This window comes from Squalius cephalus (genome assembly GCF_949319135.1).
Source record: "Squalius cephalus genome assembly, chromosome: 3".
NCBI classification, from domain to species: Eukaryota; Metazoa; Chordata; class Actinopteri; order Cypriniformes; family Leuciscidae; genus Squalius; species Squalius cephalus.
In genome coordinates this window covers 51659185-51680998 of record NC_137124.1, presented here as the reverse complement: position 1 = coordinate 51680998, position 21814 = coordinate 51659185, and the positions used below count along the sequence as shown (strand labels likewise).

Genomic DNA, 21814 nt, shown 5'->3' with positions numbered 1-21814 from the left:
AATGTATTTAAATTGTAATGCTTTCACGTTTAACCTCCTAAATAATGTAGAAACAGCATAAAGGATCAACTACGATCCCTATACTTGACATCGCACATCCTGCAATGTGATTATTGCGTACATCGCAATACTGATGTGATGCTAAAACACTATATCGTGCAGCCCTAATCTTATTTTCTCTATACTCTTTACGTTCATTTAACACTTTTTAACTCATTTAAGTCTCTGCTTACAAGGATACTCGAATTTTGACATAATTTCATATGTTTTTGTTTTGTTTTTGAGAACTCAATGTGGCACTGCCGTGCTATCTGATGCATTCTGTGCTTACCTTTCGGGTGTTTGTTCACAGAGAGCTGCTTCACAGACAACACTTCATACAGACTTGAGTTCCTTTTTTTTGCGTCTTATCGCACTCAAATTGTTTCATAGCACTTTACTCTGTAGTAATTGTTATATTAGTCCTTACTGATAAATGCCCCTTTTTTACATGTTACCCTCAAAGAATCTCTCTACACACCCCCTGTATACATTGGATTGATTTTAATAACTTATTTGTACTTGAAGTGTGCACAAAGCACTAGTAACGAATAGTGGATCGGGACTCTGTATTGGCAGATACTCAGTATTCAATGACTCGGATCGGATAGGGGCACAAAAACCTTGATCGGGACATCCCTAAAATTTGCTACAGACCTACAATTGTGTGTTTTCTTCTTACTTTGCAGGACCAATATGATAACGCTGCTGGTGAAGGTATAGATGGAAAAGTGGTGGTTACAGTTAATGGCACTAGAGACATGGTGGTTCCTTTGTTTGAGAATGGAGCAAAAAGTTTGTCATACAGTCTTACTAACGGGGAGACTCTCATTACTGTGAGTGTTTACTGTATATACTGTATTGAATTAGCTTTTTTATTTTATACAAATTTTGTTTTTTCAGTTCATTTCCAGGGCAATATTTCAAATGTTTGTTCTATGTTTTGTAAGCAAGGTTTTTTTAATCCAAAATGTATTTTATTTTTTATTTTATTCCAGCTTTATTTTAATGAACTAAAACACTTAAAAGTTTTCGTTAACCTTGTATCAATGGTGATAAATTCACCTTGATTTGACTTGATTTGAGGAAAAAGAAATATATATACGTATGGTTAATTTTTGTTCAAAACATTTCGAAATACAGAATTTATTATTGTGATTTTATTGTAAGATTTGATTTTTAAATACAGCAGGACAGATAAAGTCTTTTAATTTTATTTAGCATGTTATAGCTCTCATCCTAAAGTGGTAGACCCTTTTAAATAATGTTTGCACATACACAAATTTACACTTACTAGATTTCTTCTTTTTCCTAAAACGGTTTATTAAAGCAGCCTAAAGATGATTATGGACATGAAGTCTGGTTTTAAAGAAAAAGCTGTCCTGTTCACTGGTCATTGTTGGTAAATGTGTGTTATTGTTTGTGTCCTGTAGGATTTGGTTCTTTTGGAGAACAGTCCTGGTGAGGATGGAGCTGAGTACATTCTCCAGTTCCATCCTGAGTTTCAGCAGTCTAGCGTTACCATCACTCCGTACAGCCTGCCTTTCAGATTCTGCAATGGTTAGTCAGCAGACAAAGAGCCCAATATTCGTTACATTACTAATGAGTATGACAGTTAAGAGCTAGATATTATAATTGTAATATTTCTGTAACCAATCAAATTTACTCCATATCATAATAAAATAAATATTAAATGTTTTTTGTTTTTTTTAAATGAACTAAATCCATAATCGAATGGAGTGTGACAGGTTTCTTACGACAAGTAACATTTCTGTTTAATATGTAGCTGTGTAGAATTATTATAAATATTATTGCACTGCTTTATATGTAGAGTTGTATATATTATATTATATTATATTATATTATATTATATTATATTATATTATATTATATTATATACACGCATAGCAGGGGTGTCCAATCCTGCTCCTGGAGGGCCACTGTCCTGCAGAGTTTAGCGCCAACACCAATTAAACACCTGAGCCTGATGATCAAGCTCTTACTAGGCATACTAGAAACTTCCAGGCAGGAGTGTGGAGGCAAGCTGGAGCCAAACTCTGCAGGACAGTGCAGGAGTACTCCTCCAGGAGCAGGTTTGGACACCCCAGCTTTATTGCAAATCTCAACGTCTTGATTGTTTATCATTGCAAAATGTGAATTGTATAATTCTAGTTACCTGCTGAATGCAACTATAAGGCAGGAAGATTTTAAGATTTTATAAACGCAAACTTCATGATTTTCTGTAAAGCTGCTTTGAAGCGCTGTACAAATAAATTGGACTTGACTTGATTTTCATACCAATGAGATTTTACTGTGTGCTGTGCTACCCATTATGAAATCTTGTTGGAGTGATTGGATTTACGAGTTGAACACCTATGCCACCATAAAGTCACAATTTTGGGAAACTACAACTGTTAAATTCTTACTACAAATTATATTTTGATCTATTCCAGATACAGAATATCAGGAAGTCATTGCGAATCTCAGTAAGAAGAAAGATCACCTTTCCAAAACCGTTTTGATGTACCGGGACATCTTTGAGACCAATGAACAACTGAAATCTGAACTTGAGTGTAGGCAATTCATTCATTCATGCTGTTATGCATTTATTTTATTCATATTATATATATATATATATATATATATATATATATATATATATATATATATATATATATATATATATATATATATATATATATATATATAAAAAACACATATATAAATATGTATAAAATATGTGTATATATATACATAAAAACATACACATATGTGTGTATGTGTTTTTTTTTATGTATTAATGCATTTATTTATTCATTTATGCATTAATTAATTCATTAATTTAATTAATTCATTAATTTAGGATCAAGATCATGTGTGACTCTCATATATATATATTTTTTCTACAGGTCAGGTGCGAGATGCATCCCACAAACTAAATGAACTTAAACCAGAGCTCATGAAAAGTGGCTTAGACATCTCAGAACTAACCACTGTGAGTTTGGACATGCACACACATGAACACTAACATAAATGCTGTTTCATTGTTGTTTGGTCTGTGTAGAAGCATGCATTTTATTCCAATCATCATAGATGCTTGTTTGTCTTTTTGTTTACGTATCTGTCTAGGTATCAGCAATAAAGAATGTAATAAATGCCAAGAATGCAATTTTGATCGAAATGGCGAATCAACCTAGACGGAAATGTAGCATTCCTGACCCTTTCAAAGGCAGTCCGCACGTTCTGGGAAAGGTATGTGTTTGATTTTTGTATCATGTGATCCCATCACAAGTGCACATCCAGGAGTCAGCAGGGTGAAATGAGTCTTGGAAAAGTTTCATGCTTATTGAAACATCAACACTGGCCTGTTAACATATGTTATGCATAATTATAACATACATTTTTTAATTACGACATACTAAGTCATCACTGACATAAAAAGTTGAAATAAGACATAAGTCATAATTATAACAAAGTCAAAATTATGACAAAACATCAATCTATATGTGGTGGAAATGAGCTTCCATACTTGTGTGTAGCAATGACACATTTTTCTCAAGCACTTTATTCCGTTGTCCGTTCTCTTGGTCACTGGCGATTATTCTGTATTTATTTAAACACTTCTCCCTGATATGAGGGTTTTTATCTAATTTTCACTAAGTAAAATGCTACTATTTCTTTTTTTTTAGTTTTACAGTATCAAAACTGTGGTACAGGTGTCTCATAGTGGCAAATACAATCATCCATCAACTGGTAGTTCAAGGAGTTCATCGAGTGAAGTGTAATAGCACAAAAAAAAAGGCAAGAAATAAGGACATTCAAGATACATTTTCAAGAAAATTCCAAAGAGGGGACCAAATATGCTAGAAATCATTAGACCTCCGGTAGGAAAAAAGCAATTTGATTCAACCACATATTAACAGAAGGGAAATGGAGAGTGGACCACAACAGAAGTATAAGTTCTCTCTAAGTAGGTCTTCTGAACAATTTTATGTATCTCTTTCCAGTACACCTTGATCATGTCACAGCTCCAGAACATAAGCATCACAGTACCAATATTAGACTCACGCTTATTAGAGAAACACAATTGGGAAACATTAGAAAAAAATCTTATGGAGACAAACCGCTTTTAAAGTCCTGTAAATTAACTTTTTTTTAATTTTATTTTTTAAGTTTTGCTCGTGACTCGATATTGAAATTGCTACCATTTCTAAGTAAATATGAAGATACATATTCATGAAGATACATTAAGCTCCCTGTAATTCATACCTTGATATTTCTGCCCATTTTTGCTCTTATGATTGTCAGCCTCTGCTTTTCCGCTGCAGAATGACGCCGTTGTGAGTGTATAACACGTCGCGCCGTTACTTGTAGCTAATAAAAGTAAAATACTTCAATTTTCTGATGTTAGTTTTTGACTTGTTGGTGCATTTTACAGCCCTTCATCAACATATACAGCCCACCTCAGATTTTAATAAAATCACAAATCGTAAAAAACAGAAGAATATATCTGTGCCTAAATTCTAAATTCACCCCTGCCCAAGCCTAAATCTGGCCCCAGACATTCATCCAAAAAAGTTGAGAACCACTGGATCAACCTGTCAAAGACATTTTAGTTCATGTAATGATTTGTAGGTAGCTCATCTGGCACAGGTGGACGATGATGATGCAGCGAAGGTGATCTCTTGGCATATCCTTGGTGACATGGACTGTGTGGTTACTGAAACAACATCTGCTGCCAAGAAAATCTATAATGATACACAAGGACGACAACAAGTCTTACCCCTCGAGACTGTCTTCTGGAGACCAAATGACAGGTATGCATACATACCAGAGTTTCCGCTAGAAAAAAATGGTGCCGGTCAAAGTGACTGGCAGTGGTTTCGTTTTCCGGACATTTTGATGATATGCCGGTCAAATATCGCCTCTTAATTAGTCAAGTTGAGGAAAACTGGAGGCAGGCTATGTAACTTAAAAAATGACATAATCAGGCCGAATGTAACATGTTTATTAGCCTAACTTTCAAATAGACGGAAAAAAAAACATTTTCTACTATGGCTCGTTTCTTCATTCGGATCTATTTGCGATCCATTCCATTCTAAACAAACAACGCAGTTTATATGCTTCATCCTCATTTCATTTATTCATTAAGATAATAATTAATAAATGCGCGCATAATTATCAGTGAACTTGATAAATGTTGCAGATATGTTTTGCTATGCATGCACAAACAAATGCCTTTCAACTTATGTGTGCAAAATTCAGAATAAAATGAATGTGCAGCAATTTGTACAAATAGAGAGGTCTACTATACGTGTTGTAGCCATTAAGCTCATTTAGTTTAATATTTGTTAAAATATTATAATGTTATTTTTTAATTTATGTTGATTATGAAAAGTGAACCGCACGAGTAAGACAGGATGCGCAATATCGAGAGACATGGAGCGGGTCAGACATGATTTTGACCATTTAATTAAGTTTTGTTTTGTAGAAAGACTTTTCTGGAGTGAATTTCGTTTTGTATAAATTGTATCTTAATTTTAATAATTTTTTATCAACCAATTGCCTGAATATAGCAGACGATAGGCCTAATCATGGAGGCGCCCGCGCGGTCACTTTCATTGCTCGTGAACTGGAGCGCATCTCATCCTAATTTAACGAAACTCAGCGTAGGCCTCACAGACATGAAATACATCTTAAGAAAGCTTGAAATGTCTTTTTAACAATTTAAAACGAAAAGAAATAGGCTACTCTCTGATTATGTAATCCATGATGTGCATTTCTCTATAGGCGCGTTCACTACGGAGATGGCGATCGTCAACTTCATCTTTACAGCTGTTGTTGCTGTTAATAAACAAAAAATAATAGGTCTATAATTTTATTAAACAATAAATTAAATGAAATTGTAATTGTATTAAAAAGCAACAAAAAAAATCCTGTTTAATTTTTTTTATTTTTTTTTTATTTTTATTTTTTTACCTATGCTAATTACGCATTAAATTCGATAGGCTACTGAGTCGCTGTCCTCAGTGCCCAGAAAAGCGCTGAAACGGAGATGAAGGGGAACCCGGTTTGTTTTGTTTTTTTTGTTTTTTTTTTGGCTTATTTTAACTGGCCCATCCAGTTTTCTGGAGGCCCACCTACAATCAAAATCCTGGCACCGCTAGTGCTTCGCAGCGGTCTGTTATCAAGAAATAACAGACCGCATTCCACATTGGAATTCAACCAAGCCATGTAATAATGTTTAATAACTTTCAAACGGTAGAGCCTGTTTCTTTATAACATAGCCAAAGGTCGGTGTATTTTTGCTTTATACATTTTAGGCTTATTCTCAAATTCAGATTGTGTTAGGGGGGCGGGATTATTAGACAATTTTAATCGGACAATTTGACCGGAGAGATTTAATTTTGTCTGACATTTCATTTTTTTTCCGGCCAATGTCCGGCAATTACCGGACAACGGAAACCCTGATACATACATACTGTACATTCTCAAATATCCAAATATTTCCAGATACTTCGTGTTTTTTAGTAGGGCTGAGAAGGAATTTTAATGCACCGACAAAAGTAATGATTATGAATGTGTTGGAAAAGGCACTATGGAGCTGAGAAGAGAGTAGACGTGTTTAAGAAAGGCTCCACGAAATAACCAAATTTTTTCATTAATACTAGCCTTTTTTTTTTTTTATAAAAATGAATGTGTTGGAAAAAACAGCTAGGAGACTGAATATTTTAACAACTTATTAATAAACTTGTGTTTTCTGAGTAAATGTCGGCTGCAAAGATGAAGTTGACGATGCCGACTCGTCATCTCCACAGTATAGTGGATGTGCCTTTAGAGAGGAAGGCTCATTAAGTTAGGCATGAAGTAAGTGCAGTACTAATTTAGCTTCCACACTCCACACGAACACTCAGATATGTGCTAAATAATGTGCAAATTTATCTAGGTTAAAGTTAACGTTTGAGCGAACGGCCATGTAAAGTGGATAATGTTAGGCTAATACTTGCATGCCTCAAATGATATGCCATATTTGAGGTTGATGAATGATAGGTGAACGTTTGGATTTCCTGCCCTACATAATTACCTTATGGACCAGCTGTGTTAACGATCTGTCCGTCAAGGACTGCGTGGCTTCGCCAATTCCTGTGGAAGTTTTATTTCTGCTACTAACCGAACCGACTAACCGGCAACCCTAGTTTTGAAAGATAGAAGTGATTCATTACATATACATTACTGGTCAAAAGTTTGGAATATTTATAAAATGCTGATTTGCTGCTCTGAAATTTAAACAACCAATGCTAGGGCTGGATTAACAGTATCGATTTGCTTTTTGTATGCTTTTTTTTTTCATGTGTCTTAGGCAATTGCCTCACATCAGGAATGGCTCGTCTCTCTTCCGTCCAATTGGAAATCCTGTGTTTGTCAAAGATCTGCTCATTTTTCCTGAGCATGTAGAAAGCTGCAATAAAGGCAAGTCATTCACACTCACTGACAACAGCATACAACACAATGGTAGATTTAGAGTCAAAAATGAACTTTCCGTTCCTGCCAGATTCAGACATAAAATGGCAGATTATATGCGGCTGCTGATATATGAATGAATAAAAAATAACATAGTCAAGTACCTTATGATTCTACAATAAAAGCAGTTTGTTTAAAAAAAAACATAAAATGAATAAATACACCAATAAAAAACTGCACAATGTCTTTGATCCCCAATGAGGTTTTTTTTTACTTGAGTTTTTAATGTTGTTCTAAAGCCATATGACCTTCTGTCTTTTTCAGAAAACAAAAGAAATTTTGGAAAATGCACTGCTCATCCATTTAATGGCAGTGAATGGTGACCTTCAAGCTTAAAAATAGAATGCTAAAAAATAATGTCATGCAACTCATGCTGTATATGGCAAATGTTTTGAATGCACACTATAGGGTTTGTTCAGAAACACTCCGTAAAGTGTTATTTAGCAAAAATCTTGACCTTAGCCTCTGATCTCCTGTGTACATTCCTGTAGAGTTCATGATTGCCGCACTGTGTGCAAGAGAGCACAAAAAGTACACATGAGAAAATAAGATTAAAAAACAAACAACACAAGCCCTATAAATTCTCCAGAAAGTATTTGTGTTCTGTTATCTGTGTTGTGCCCCGGTTGATAGTTGACAGCCAGAATGACAGTTCACACGTGAACTAGTTATTAATAGTTGTTATAGGCTTTTTAACTCAATATATTGTTCTTTATTTACTTCTGTTAATAATTAAAATGATTGAATTCACAACTAATGTAATCATTTAAAACATAATTCTCTTATTTATAATAAATATTTTGGCATTTACTAGGCAACCAAAGTATGGCAACTGTCATACCCTGACACCCCTGCTGCACTTCCAAAACAATTCCATCTGTCTCATTTACTAACCAAAGCCAATTTTCACTCTCATTTAGTGATCACTAGGTATTAATCTGGGATCCTGGTTATACTGATGAAAAATAGCATGATGAATTTTCACTACAGGGATGCAAAACAGATTTTCCAGAAAATAACCCATGATTAACAAATTAATACAGGGTTCACCAATCTCGGTCCTGGAGGGCCGCTGTCCTGCAGAGTTTAGCTCCAACCCCAATTAAACACACCTGAACCAGCTAATCAAGGTCTCACTAGGCATACTAGAAACTTTCAAACAGGTGTGTTGGAGCTGGTTGGAGCTAAACTCTGCAGGACAGCGGCCCTCCAGGACCGAGATTGGTGAACCCTGAATTAATAGATTAATTCACATAATGAGAGCATGAATGACCTGTTTGAATGGGTATTTGGAGTTTGAGAGCATGAATATGAGTTTGAGTATGAAAACATACTCTAACACCTCCCTCTCCCAGCATGCATTCTATTTGGTGTCTTAACATAGTTTGTATAGTTTTGTATGCATGAACATTGCACTTTCTTAAATCTTTCAAGAATACTGCCATATTAATGTCATAGAATGATGTAATGGAATTTTCTTATTTGCAATCTTTCTTCACAGCTAAGTGTCTTGGCATAGAGGCTATATTGGCAGTATCAAATGATCTAATGGTGTGCGCATGACATGTGTGTGTATTGTGGATTGAGCAATCATATTTGCCTAAAATATTTGGTAGCCTGTAAATGTTGGCATGCATTATTTTTAATACTTGTAAATATGATCAGGCAAACATAATCAAATAATGAAGCTATTGATGTGTTCTGACTCTTTTCAGTTTTTACAACCTTTCTTGGAGACACCATATTGATTGATGATTTGGATTCTGCTAATCATTATCGTCGGGGGGTAAGAGACTGAGTGTTTGTGTTGAAGAATCTTCAAATATTTACCACAGCGTGTATAAACGTGAATATTTGGTAGGTGGTTCAAAATAAGATGCAGTGCCCCACGCTCCTAACGCGTCAAGGGGAGCGGATACGCAGCAACGGGAAGTTTGGTGGTGTGCAGAACAAAGCTCCACCCATCGAGAAACTTCGAGGGCAAGTCTTCGGAGCACCATTTCCCAAAGAGTACAACCATACATGCCTTCAGATAGGTAACTAACATACTTTCTCTTTTGGTGCAGTGGAAGATTTTTTTTTTTTTTTTTCTCTGTACTTAGGATGTTTCTCTCTCATATTAAACGTAACAGATAACCAAAAACAAAAGTTGTGTTAATCATTATTGTATTGCTTCAGTATAATGTTGGAATGCATATATTATTCTTATGGTACTTAAGGCAAGACACTATAGGCAAAACCACTGTTTTTTCATTAACTGGTCAGTTTAGAGATTTGGGGCTATTTTGCTTCCATAATACATCTTATTTCAGACTAGTGGAAAGAAAACATCCGAAATGCATATTTAAAGGAATAGTTCACTTAAAAATGAAAATTCTGTCATCATTTACTCGCCCTCAAGTTGTTTGAAACCTGTATGAATTTCTGTCTTCTGCTGAACACAAAGGAAGATATTTTGAAGAATGTCTGTAACCAAACAGTTGATAGACCCCATTGACTTCCATAGTATTTTTGTTTCCTACTATGGAAGTCAATGGAGTACATCAACTTTCTGGTTACTGACTTTCTTCAAAATATCTTCCTTTGTGTTCAGCAGAAGAAAGAAATTCATACAGGTTTCAAACAACTTGAGGTTGAGTAAATGATGACAGAATTTTCATTCATAAGTGAACTCTTCCTTTGTGTTTATTTTATTAAACTTTATCTACAGTATTTCTGACCGATTTCAATTACAGTACATATCTTTAAAGGCTTTTTTCTCAATATTAGATTTTTTTTCTGCACTGAACCAGAAATATCCACTTCAGTAGCACTTACATGTGCTAAAATTTTCATAATTGATAAAGATTGATAAAGAGAGATATTCAAAATCCCCTCTGTGAAAACCTTTATCTCTAATATGACAAGAAAATTAAAATAATTATTCAATGTTCAGATTTTAGTTCTGGAAATATATGCAAATTGGTGCATATTTAATTAGATGATGCATACTTTACACATTTAAACATAACATTTCAGAAAATCATAATAGCCTATTCACCTGTGGTGTCTTGTCATAAAAAATGTGAGAGAAGATGATGCGTCTCTTCATATAAATGGATGAAAACTGTATGTAATCTCTGTCTCTTATATTTGAATGTTCATTTACAGAGTTATTACAGCAGTACAGTGGTGCAATGCAGAAGGCCTCTGATGTCGAATACGAATATAACAATCATTTTAAGTACCTGCAGAGTCCTCAGATGAAACAGAAACGACAAGAGCTCAAGCAGCAAGAGGAAGAGTTAAGAGAACTTGAGCAAACCCTTGGTATGTGTTTTTACCATTGTAGATTGGTATTTCTCATGCACAGCATGCTTGTAATGCAGTACTGTATACTTAAGTATTGAGAGTTTACATGAAGAAACTACAGCCTTAGTACAACAGTCTATTATTATATGACATAATTTAATTCAGGTTTAAGAAAAAGTCTGACTCTGCAAACTTGGGGTTAAGTTTATTGGCCAATATCACAGTGATTTGGAAGGGGATCTCAACATTAGCCCAGACCCTTAACTGATGTGGCTGGATGGACATTTCTACTTTTATTGACTAGATAAGGCAGCAACATGCCAACATTTAAAAACAAATGAAGGGATCTGAATACTTTACTGAACGCAAAACCAGACTTTTGATGATTTGCTTTTGTTTTGTCATTGTGTTGTATAAAATAGATTAAAAGTGTGAAAAATGTTTTGTTCATGTGTATTTTAGCATACGGCTGCAAATTATAAAACTGTGAAAAAATGGAGGGGTCTGAATACTTTCTGAATGCAATGTATTTGCAAGTGTGTGAACTTTCAGCTAATTTGATGCTTTTTGTGCCTTAGCAATGGCAAAACATATTCCTTCAAATGGGGATAGGAATGATTCCTTTAACTTCTACGTACTCAATACTTTCTGTAATTGGTGAATTCTGACAAATGTTGACTGAAATGTGTATGTATGTGTGTTTGCAGCCAGAACTCCTCAAAAAAGAGTGAAACGAAGCCTTGAGCCTGAAACGGCTGAGCCCTCAGTCCCTCCTAAACGGAACCGTCGCAAACCTTGCAAGCTGGGTAAATCAATGGTCATCTGAAGTGTTTGCTCTCCTGTTTCACACATGATGTTTGCAGTACTATGTGGTGCAGAAGCTGCACGCTCATTGTGCTTTTACATAAGATGCGTTTGCAGTGTGCAGTTGATCCATGGCTTCTATAGAATGTTTTTTTTTTTTTTTTTTTATGACCTGCAGTATTTCTTTTACAAAAAGTTGTCAAGAAAAAAGCATTGGAGGCAGTTTGCCTGGTTGGTAAGTTTTAATTGAAAAAGTTTGTGATACTACATTTTCACATAAGAGAAGTACCATGTTTGAATGTTTTGCCACTTGCCTGAGCAACTTAATATATAAATCTATATAAAAGTAATGAATGGAACATTTTAGGAATGGAGTTATTTTCTTTTAAAGAAATTGCTTTTTAAGGACTACAACAAATGGCTAGTAGGGACTACAACAAGCTTCTTCCCGGGTTAGTGACATCACAAACCCTAAAATTGAAATAAACCTCTCCCCTGGGAACACGCAACACTGTTCTAACTTCATGGAGCATATATGGAGCGATTTATAGATTATCATGACAGAATATGCTAATCAATGACTTGAAGATAGTTAACTCCACATCAGCTACAGTACAAAAATTCATCAACTATCCATTCAGAAACGTCCTGTTGCATTCTACATGTCACATCTTCTTGAATCTCTCCATCTTTGTCCGACTCCGGTTTGAACATAAAAGGCTAAAAGTGTGTGAGGTAATTGGAGCTGCTACCACACGTGATCTTGAATCTCCGCCCTCTGTGCCGGGAGCAGCAGCTAATTTGCATTTAAAGGGACACACACAAAAACGGCACGTTGGTGTATTTTGAGCTAAAACTTAACATACACACTCAGGGGAAATTAGAGACTTATTTTACATCTTGTAAAAAGGGGCATTATAGGACCCCTTTAAATTCCTTCCACCCTTCACCATGTCATTTTCTGAATGTATGTTTATACACTGCCACCAGGCTATAAAGACTGCAGCCACAGTGGTCCTGGAAGCAAACAAAAAAGGATTCAGAGGAGCCATGGAGAAGGAGTTTTGGTTGGCCCACAAATGCCAAAATCGGAGGCAAATCCGTGCATTATCAAATCTGAGTTCTGAGAGAATCGGCAATGCGTTGCTGATGCCCGTGAGATATTTGGCATGCTAAATAATCTGGACCTGTCTGTGATTCAAAATTCTGCTGTGTGAAAAGTGTTCTGACTGAAAATTACATCGGAGTTATAGACCAGAATATCAGAATTAATTAGCATACACAGTTTTACAATTATATCAAACAGAAACAAAGTACAAACATTTATTTGACCAGCAGCACATTGCAAAATTATTTATTTACCTCCAACTCTCTGTGTAGAACACACAATCCTTGCTCCCTGCGTCTCCCCAACCATTTCCTGCTCAATCCTTTTTTCTTTTTCTCCTTTTCGCTGAAAATCAGCTCACAGACAATTTGGATCGCAATCATTTTGGTTGTGAAACCTAGTTTGCGGACCAGACAGAGTTGTTGGCGATTCTTCCTATTGTAAAGTCATGCAGTGTGTAACCTCCTGTCGACGATCAATCGTGCAACGTGCACACAGCAACTGAATGCTACCCCAGATAGTCGTGCAGTGTGAAAAGAACAGTGATCTGATGACTTTGAAAAAAGGTGCAATGTGAACTCAGCATAAGGGTAGTCAAAAACTGGACTAGATTTGTTCTGAGATACTGAATGACCTGGATGTGGTCAGGCTGTCTTTGCTGACATGCCTGTTTAACATTGCATGGGAATCATGGAGAGCACCTGGCTATTGGCAGATGAGTGTGGTGGTTCCCATATTTAAAAAACTGGAGGGTGTGTTCCAATTATCAAGAGATCACACTTCTCCGCCTACCAAGGGTAGGAAAACCTATGCCAGAATACTGGAAAGAAGAATCCGTCCAGTCGTCAAACCTCGGCTGGAGGAGTAACAAATCAGATTCCCTCCTGTATGTGAAACAGTGGACTAGCTTTTTACCCTTTTTTAGGGAGTTTGCTTATCTAGACTACATGTGTTTTGTGGATTTGAAAAAGGCTTATGACAATGTTCCTAGGGGTGTTTTGTTTTGTGTGGGACACTATTGGTTTATGGGGTACCAGGACACTATTAGTTTATGGGGTACCGGTGCCGCTTACGCATGTCATTCCAGTCCCTATTCAACCAGTGCAAGAGCTGTATCAACATTCTCGGTAGAAAGTTAAGCATGTTCCCAGTGAGTGTTGGACTCCACCATGGCTGTCCCTTGTCTGTGATATTCCAGGTGTAGGTGTTCTGGGCAAGTCCATCTAGCAAGAGACCCAGAGGCAGATTTAGGATGTGCTGGAGGGATTATATCTCTCGACTGGCTTGGGAACTCCTTGGGATCCTTCAGGGGGAGCTGGGGAAAAGGGCATGTGGGGGGTACTTAGCCTGCTGACACCACAACCCAGTCCTGGAAGTGGCAGGGGAATGGAAGAATGATACAAGAAGTAATTCAGTGATTCAATTAGGCTATGTTTATTCTCTTTGTAAAATTTTCCACAGATACTTTTTTTTTTTTTTTTTTACAACAAAGCAAAGCTATTTACAATTCAAAAAGTCCTGTAGATTCAACATTGTTTTATGGTAGTTGGTAGTAAGTAGTATAGTAGGTTTGTAGTAAGTCTTAGACCATGTGGTCTTGCCTGGACACTCGCCCTTCAGGGGAGCTGAAAATGTGCAAAGCATCTTTCGCACATCATACTGTAGGCTTCTTTGCATTACATGTGGTAGGACTCTTCCTCTTTCTTTCTTCCATCTCATCCAGACACTTTTGGTTCTCAGAAGGATTTAGGATGTAATTGTGATTATAGGATGCATACTGCAGTGACCAGGAGACAGCATTCAGTACAGACAGCACTCTCCATCTGGATGGTTGAATGCCAAAGGTCCACTCGAAAACCATCTTTGCCCAAGACAGTCTATGATCAAAAATGTAATCTCTATTGTGGAATTTAAATATATATACACTACCGGTCAAAAGTTTTAGATCGGTAAAATTTGTAATGTTTTTAAAAGAAGTATCTTCTGCTCACCAAGGCTGCATTTATTTGATTAAAAATACAAACAAAAATTATTGTGAAATATTACAATTTAAAACAGCTGTTTTCTATGTGAATATATAGTAAAGTGTAATTTATTCCTGTGATGTCAAAGCTGAATTTTCAGCATCATTACTCCAGTCTTCAGTGTCACATGATCCTTCAGAAATCATTCTAATATGATGATTTGATGCTCAAGAAACATTTATGATTATTATCAATGTTGAAAACAAGAATTTTAATTTTATTTTTGGGGGAAAGAAATAAAATAAATCAGTACTTTTATTATTTTATAGAGTTAAACTGATCAAAAGTTACAGTAAAGACATTTATAATGTTAGAAAATATTCTATTTTAAATAAATGCTGTTCTTTTGAACTTTCTATTCATCAAAGAATTTTGAAAAAAAAAATTGTACACAACTGTTTTCAACATTGAAAATAATAATGAATTTTTTTAGCATAAAATCAGCATATTAGAATGATTTCTGAAGGATCATGTGACACTGAAGACTGGAGTAATGATGCTGAAAATTCAGCTTTCATCTGAGGAATAAATTACATTTTAAAATATATTAAAATAGAAAACAGTCATTTTAAATTGTCATATTTCACAATATTTTTATCAAATAAATGCAGCCTGGGTGAGCAGAAGATACTTCTTTTAAAAACATAGAAAAATCTTACCGATCTAAAACTTTTGAACAGTTGTGTGTGTGTGTGTGTGTGTGTGTGTATGTGTAGACATAGATATAGATATATAGATGTATATATATTGATAAACCAGTGGACATTAGAACAATTCAGGAGGATGTGGAACCAGAATTATGCCATTTAAGTTGACCATACAGTCCCCTTACTGTTGTAAAGAAGCATGCAACACTAACACCAGAAGGTCAAATATCTTCTACTCCCACACCACCTCCATTCCTCCATTATCTGCACAAATAGCAGATACCCCCATCAAACATCCCAGAGCGCCGGCACTAATGTCTAAAGGTTGACAGAGACCGAAAAGGAGCAGAGTTATATCACCAAGTCCAGCAGACAAACAGCTACTATAACCCACGCCACAACCGCAGCTCAGCCACATGTACCAGGACGGGACGATGGGATTTAGTATTTTGCCCTCAGTTTAGTGCCTAAAGTTAACAGGCTTAGGAACCAGAACTGGGCACACATTTATATCCTCTGCTACCTTTCAGATCTGGAGTTAGCGGATGCAAATCAGCGACATCAAGCCACACACACCCAGCCCCCATAAACAACAGGATTTCTGGCATTCCACCCCATCAGCTCCTCCCATGAAGTCCAGAGCCATCATCCTCACCATCTAACACCTCCTCTAACTACATCCTACCATCAGCATTGATCAGAACAGGATTCCTCTCCTGTGCACTGCTAATTACTATAGTTTTACATGGTTTTATAACACAAAATACTATTAATTTGTTAATTCATTAAAAAAAAAAAAATTATTCTGTTGAAAATAGGTTAGTAGTTTAAAGTTATTCTGTAGGTGTAAAGTTTTTCTTTTATCTTAATGTCACCTACATCTTCTATTTGGTCCCACTTTTCTTTTTTTTTCTTTTTTTTTTCTTTTGTGTATTTAGGTACTATTGTCACAAAAAAGGGGTTAAAAAAGCACATCCACACTGCTATAATGTAAATATGTGCTGCATGCTTTCCTCTCAAACACAAAAATATCAGCGGTGAGAAAATGGCAGTTAAGAAAGCATCTGATCATAGTGATGTGGATATCAAGTCATGTCACATTTATTTATATAGCACTTTATACAATGGATTGTTTAAAGCAAGCAGCTTTACAGTTTTAAACATGAAAAAAAAATGTCAGTATCACTTTCAATAAGAATTAGAGCTTAATATTCTACTACAGTGCAGCTCTCCAGTGTGTTCAGGTTTTTACTTCTGTCTAAACTTGACCTTGACTGAACAGAAGAAATTAACCAGAGATTTCCACATCAAAGAAGGCGGAGCTTCAGAGCCACACCTACTTATTACGTTATTATCATGGGCAAATTGTAGTTTGAAGGTGTTTACCACCAAACTTTTCCACAAAGTTTGCTTTGTCAAGCTGTTTATAACTCCAACCGAATTTCGTTTTGACCCAATTTTCTTTTTATTGATTCAGAAGCCGCAGATTAGTTATCCACTGCAAACTCATCTTGTGTGAAAGCACAATGGCTGCTTCCGTACCTCATATGTACTGCAAACGAATTGTGTGAAATTGGTGTAATAGTTTTTTTTTTGTCTTGTCTGTTGCTTTTTGAAGTTAATAGTTTGTTGTTGTTTTTCCCCCTGCAGATTCATGATGCAACGAGCTGACAGCTGAAGCAATGCTTTTTGAGCTTAGAGTATCAAAGATTGTTTAGTGTTCTTTGTAAATCCCTTTTTTTTTTTTTTTTACTTTACACTCTTTACACATTGTTTTAAATTTCAGGATTTAAGCAGAAAGCAAAAAAAATGTTAATATATTTTGTATCATTCTTTGAGAAAAAAAAAAAGATTTTTCAGTAACATCAGGTCCTGTCATCCTTTTTTTATTCAACAGACCTTCCAGCAATCACATTTTTACTATAGCCATCTTTTTCCTGTGACTGTAAAGCCCAATGTGTACTTTAGTTTTTGAACACACACACACAGTGTACACTAGCATTTCAATGTATGCTCTATTTATTTATTTATTTTTTTGACATGGACATTACAATTACATTGTACGAAGTGAACCATATGTATTAGTTTGGGTGTTTTAGCACACATGCTAATTTTCAACACCTGTCTAGGGAGGCTTTTAGAAAGAAAATACAACAATAATACTGATAACAAAAGTAATGATAACAATACTAACAAAAAAGGATAAAGAAATTATACCGTTTGATTACAGATGCAAAAAAATAAATAAAAATAACATATATTCAAATTATTTACATACATAAGTTATAAAGCAAAAGCATCATAATCAGAAAATATCTCAGCAGTAGGTTATTCATGCGAGCACTGTTGTTTTGTTTTTAGCCATTGTTTAAGTCCTCTGTTAAAAGCATTGCCATCGGTCTCTAGTTTTAAATTAGTAGGTAAAGCATTCCAGAGTTTTGGCCCCTTTGCAGAGAAAGCAGACTGACCAAAAGAGGTCTTGTACTTTGGGACAAAACATCACAACGATGCCATCTCATAGGTTTCCGGTCCATCATTTTTATTGCCTGTTTGTAAATTTGAGAAAATAGGTTTTAATTTAGTTGGACAGGCTTGTGACCATGATGTGACGCAATATAATAGATGTGAAAATATCATTGCATGCATGTATAGTTTTGCAGTGTGACGTGACAAATCCCGAAAACAATTTATGTTTGGTTTGACCTTCTTGCAGATGATTATCAAATTTGAAATTTTTATCCAGAATAATCCCAAGGTACTTGACTTCATTCACTGCTTCTATTACTTAATTTTCGATCTGCACCTCAAATATATACATGCCTATTTCATGGAGAAACGCATGGAAACTGTTTTCTTAACATTAAGAGATAAATGAGATAACTTGAGCCATTTAGAGATATTCTGTAATGCCTTTGTCAGGTTGTTTAAGTGGAAACCTGGACCACAGTGTCATTAGCATACATCTGACAGTTGACAACCAGACAGCATTTTGATAGGTCATTTATGTACATTGTAAACAACAATGGGCCAAGTACAGACCCTTGTGGTAAAACCCTTCCCAAACATCATACATTCACAACAGTTGTCAACAAGAAAAAGAAGATTCTTCAGTTCATTGTAGAAATTTACATCGAGACATGGAGGATTATAAAGCACAACTGTTAAATTTCATGTTTGGAGAAAGAATTACATTCAATCCCAAGCACTCCATGTTCACGTTCACGTTCAATTCAAGTTCTAAACATTTAAAATGCTTCCTAATATAAATTAAAACACCCCCTCCCCTTCCTTTGGCCCTTTCTCTCATATAGCAAGTGAATTCTGGTATGTTAATTAAGTCAGTAGGAACATTATGATTCAACCAAGTCTCAGATATCCACAAAAAATCCAAATTAGAATCAATAAGTAAATTCTGTATCTGGCCTATTTTTGGCAATATGCTACTTATATTTATATGTCCTCCCAATATTCCTTTGGGTTTAGTTTTAGAGTTCCAGATGATTCTTGCATGATTAACAGTTTGAAAGAGTCTTGACTTCCTCGGTTTCAACATTGCGCGATTTATTGCAAGTCTTTTGGCTGTCGCGGTAGGCTACTCTGTCTTTGTTGACTTTCGTCCGCTATCACTGACGGGCCACCACGAAAACGGCAGTTTATAGCTGGTATACTACATGAATCAATATGAGGCACAGAACTCACCCCAGTGTCCATGCCAGACTGATCAAACACTACTGTCGCTATTGCTACTCCTGCTAAACTCTCTGAGGCCGGAGTTTGTAACCTTAACCGCTGTTCGAGTCCATCCTGTTCTCCCAGAGCTCCTGGGGATTCCCAGCCATGTCTATAATGTCTATAGAGTGTTGTAGGGATGATGAGTTCTTATAGGCCAACCCGGAAGTTAGCATTACGGTGGTTCCCTTGGAAAAAAAAACAATAGGATTTTTTTATTGGCTTCTGTAGCTTTTTCTATTGGCTTTGATCAACAGAAGTTTGATTCTCAAAGAAGCTAAATGTAGGCTGTATACTGCAGTCGCATGACTTCAACATGACCACCATTAAGCTTCCGACAACTCTTTCAGTATTTAAAAAACATTTTCCCTGGAAGCATGAGTTAGTACGATATTAAGAGCCCCGCAATCACAAACACAATGAGGCTGTGAAAGTGAACCAGTAAGTAGACGAGTTTACTTGTTCAGTGTGATGTTTAATGTCCCCGACAACATCTTTAGTCCCATTTAGCCACTTATTAGCAACTGCCTTATTCTGTACTAGTAAAAGTGGACTGATGCTGTGTCAGAATATGCCTACTTCCATACTATATGTGACCCTGGACCACAAAACCAGTCACATGGGTAAAAAAAATGTTAAATTGAGATTTATACATCATCTGAAAGCTGAATAAATACAACTATTTGAAAATCTGGAATCTGAGGGTGCAAAAAAATCGAAACATTGAGAAAATTGCCTTTAAAATTGTCCAATTATGTTGGCGATTGTGCTTTATTCACTCACAAAAATAAATGTTTTGTATATTTACGGTAGGAAATGTACAAAATATGTTCATGGAACATGATCTTTACTTAATATCCTAATGATTTTTGGCTTAAAAGAAAAATCGATAATTTTGACCCATACAATGTATTTTTGGCTATTGCCACAAATATACCCGTGCGACTCGTGACTGGTTTTGTGGTCCAGGGTCACATATGACCTACTACTTCCGGTGAGATTCTGAAATGTGCTTTCGATGGACACTTTACTATCCCACGGAGAAGGTTTGTGAGTGGAAGTGAAGCAACGCGACTGATGCCGTAGGTCACATGACAATGACAAAATGGCGGATGTAGTATGTCCGAATTTAATGCATACTACACACAAAAAATAGGAAAAATCCAACCTTTAAGGACACCAATTTTCTTTATGAATGAATAATGTATCGTAAATAAATAAATGTTCTTCCTTAAAATACAGGGTGCATAAGTCTGACACCCCTATGTTAAATTCCCATAGAGGCAGGCAGATTTTTATTTTTAAAGGCCAGTTACTTCATGGATCCAGGATACTATGCATCCTGATAAAGTTCCCTTGGCCTTTGGAATTAAAATAGCCGCACATCATCACATAGCCTTTACCATACCTAGAGATTGGCATGGAGTACTTTCCATAAGATCATCTCTCAATGCAAATCAAACCAGCTATTAGGCTAACTGAAATAAAACCAGAAGGATGCCTGTCTGAAGCTGGCTCACAAGAAAGCCCGCAAACAGTTTGCTGAAAGCAACCTGTCCAAGAGCATGAATTACTGGAACCATGTCCTGCATGTGGTCTGATGAGGCTAAGATTAACTTGTTTGGCTCAGATGGTGTCCAGCATGTGTGGCGACGCCCTGGTAAGGAGTACCAAGAAAATTGTGTCTTGCCTACAGTCAAGCATGGTGGTGGTAGTATCATGGTCTGGGGATGCATGAGTGCTGCTGGCTGAGCTTCATTGAGGGAAACATGGATTCCAACATGTACTGCGACATTCAGAAGCAGAACATGATGCCCTCGGCATGATGACCCCAAACACACCGCCAAGATGACAACTGCCTTGCTGAGGAAGGTGAAGGTGATGGAGTGGCCAAGTATTTCTCCAGACCTGAACCCTATTGAGCACCTGTGGGGCGTCCTCAGGCGGAAAGTGGAGAAGTGCCACGTGTCTAACATCCAGCACCTCCGTGATGTCATTATGGAGGAGTGGAAGAGGATCCCAGCAACAACCTGTGCAGCTCTGGTGAACTCCATGCCTAGGAGGATTAAGGCAGTGCTAGATAACAATGGTGCTCACACAAAATATTGACACTTTCGACACTGTTTTGACATGTTCACTTAGGGTGTACTCACTTTTGTTGCCAGCTATTTTTTTCAATAATGGCTGTATGTTGAGTTATTTTCAGAGGACAGTGAATATATATACTGCTATCGAAGCAGCACATTGACTACTGTAAAATCTATCCAAGTTTCATTTCTATATTGTCCCTTGAGAAAATACTAAAATGTTTGCTGAAATGTGAGGGGTGTACTCACTTTTGTGAGATACTGTATGTGTGTGTGTTTGTATATATATACTGTATATATATATATATATATATATATATATATATATATATAGGAAATAATGAATGAAGGGGGCCAAACTTATCAACACGTCAGCCATCAATGACCTACTTTAATTTTTTCTACTTTTTTCAAATACATTTCCCCCTTATACAAATAAACCACCAATTCGTTTAGAGTGCTATTCCAAAATCTAAAATAAATGTTTTGGTTTTCAGGTAACTTACTTTACAGGAAAGCTCAGTCTCTAGGCTACATACTTTTTGTAATGCTTATTATGTATTA

General features: G+C 36.1%; 1 protein-coding gene across 1 annotated transcript in view; it reads left to right on the top strand.

Annotated features, from left to right (window-relative positions):
- Nucleotides 1–18135, top strand: part of smchd1 (structural maintenance of chromosomes flexible hinge domain containing 1) — a 66336-nt gene extending 48201 nt beyond the window's left edge. The window contains exons 38-49 of the mRNA XM_079865413.1: nucleotides 729–875; nucleotides 1473–1599; nucleotides 2493–2612; nucleotides 2949–3034; nucleotides 3169–3291; nucleotides 4675–4856; nucleotides 7400–7509; nucleotides 9276–9346; nucleotides 9422–9596; nucleotides 10711–10869; nucleotides 11559–11657; nucleotides 17085–18135. Of these exons, the coding sequence (XP_079721539.1) occupies nucleotides 729–875; nucleotides 1473–1599; nucleotides 2493–2612; nucleotides 2949–3034; nucleotides 3169–3291; nucleotides 4675–4856; nucleotides 7400–7509; nucleotides 9276–9346; nucleotides 9422–9596; nucleotides 10711–10869; nucleotides 11559–11657; nucleotides 17085–17092 (1407 nt within the window). The 3' untranslated portion in view covers nucleotides 17093–18135. The remainder of the gene's footprint in view (nucleotides 1–728; nucleotides 876–1472; nucleotides 1600–2492; nucleotides 2613–2948; nucleotides 3035–3168; nucleotides 3292–4674; nucleotides 4857–7399; nucleotides 7510–9275; nucleotides 9347–9421; nucleotides 9597–10710; nucleotides 10870–11558; nucleotides 11658–17084) is intronic.
- The last annotated feature ends 3679 nt before the right edge of the window (nucleotides 18136–21814 follow it).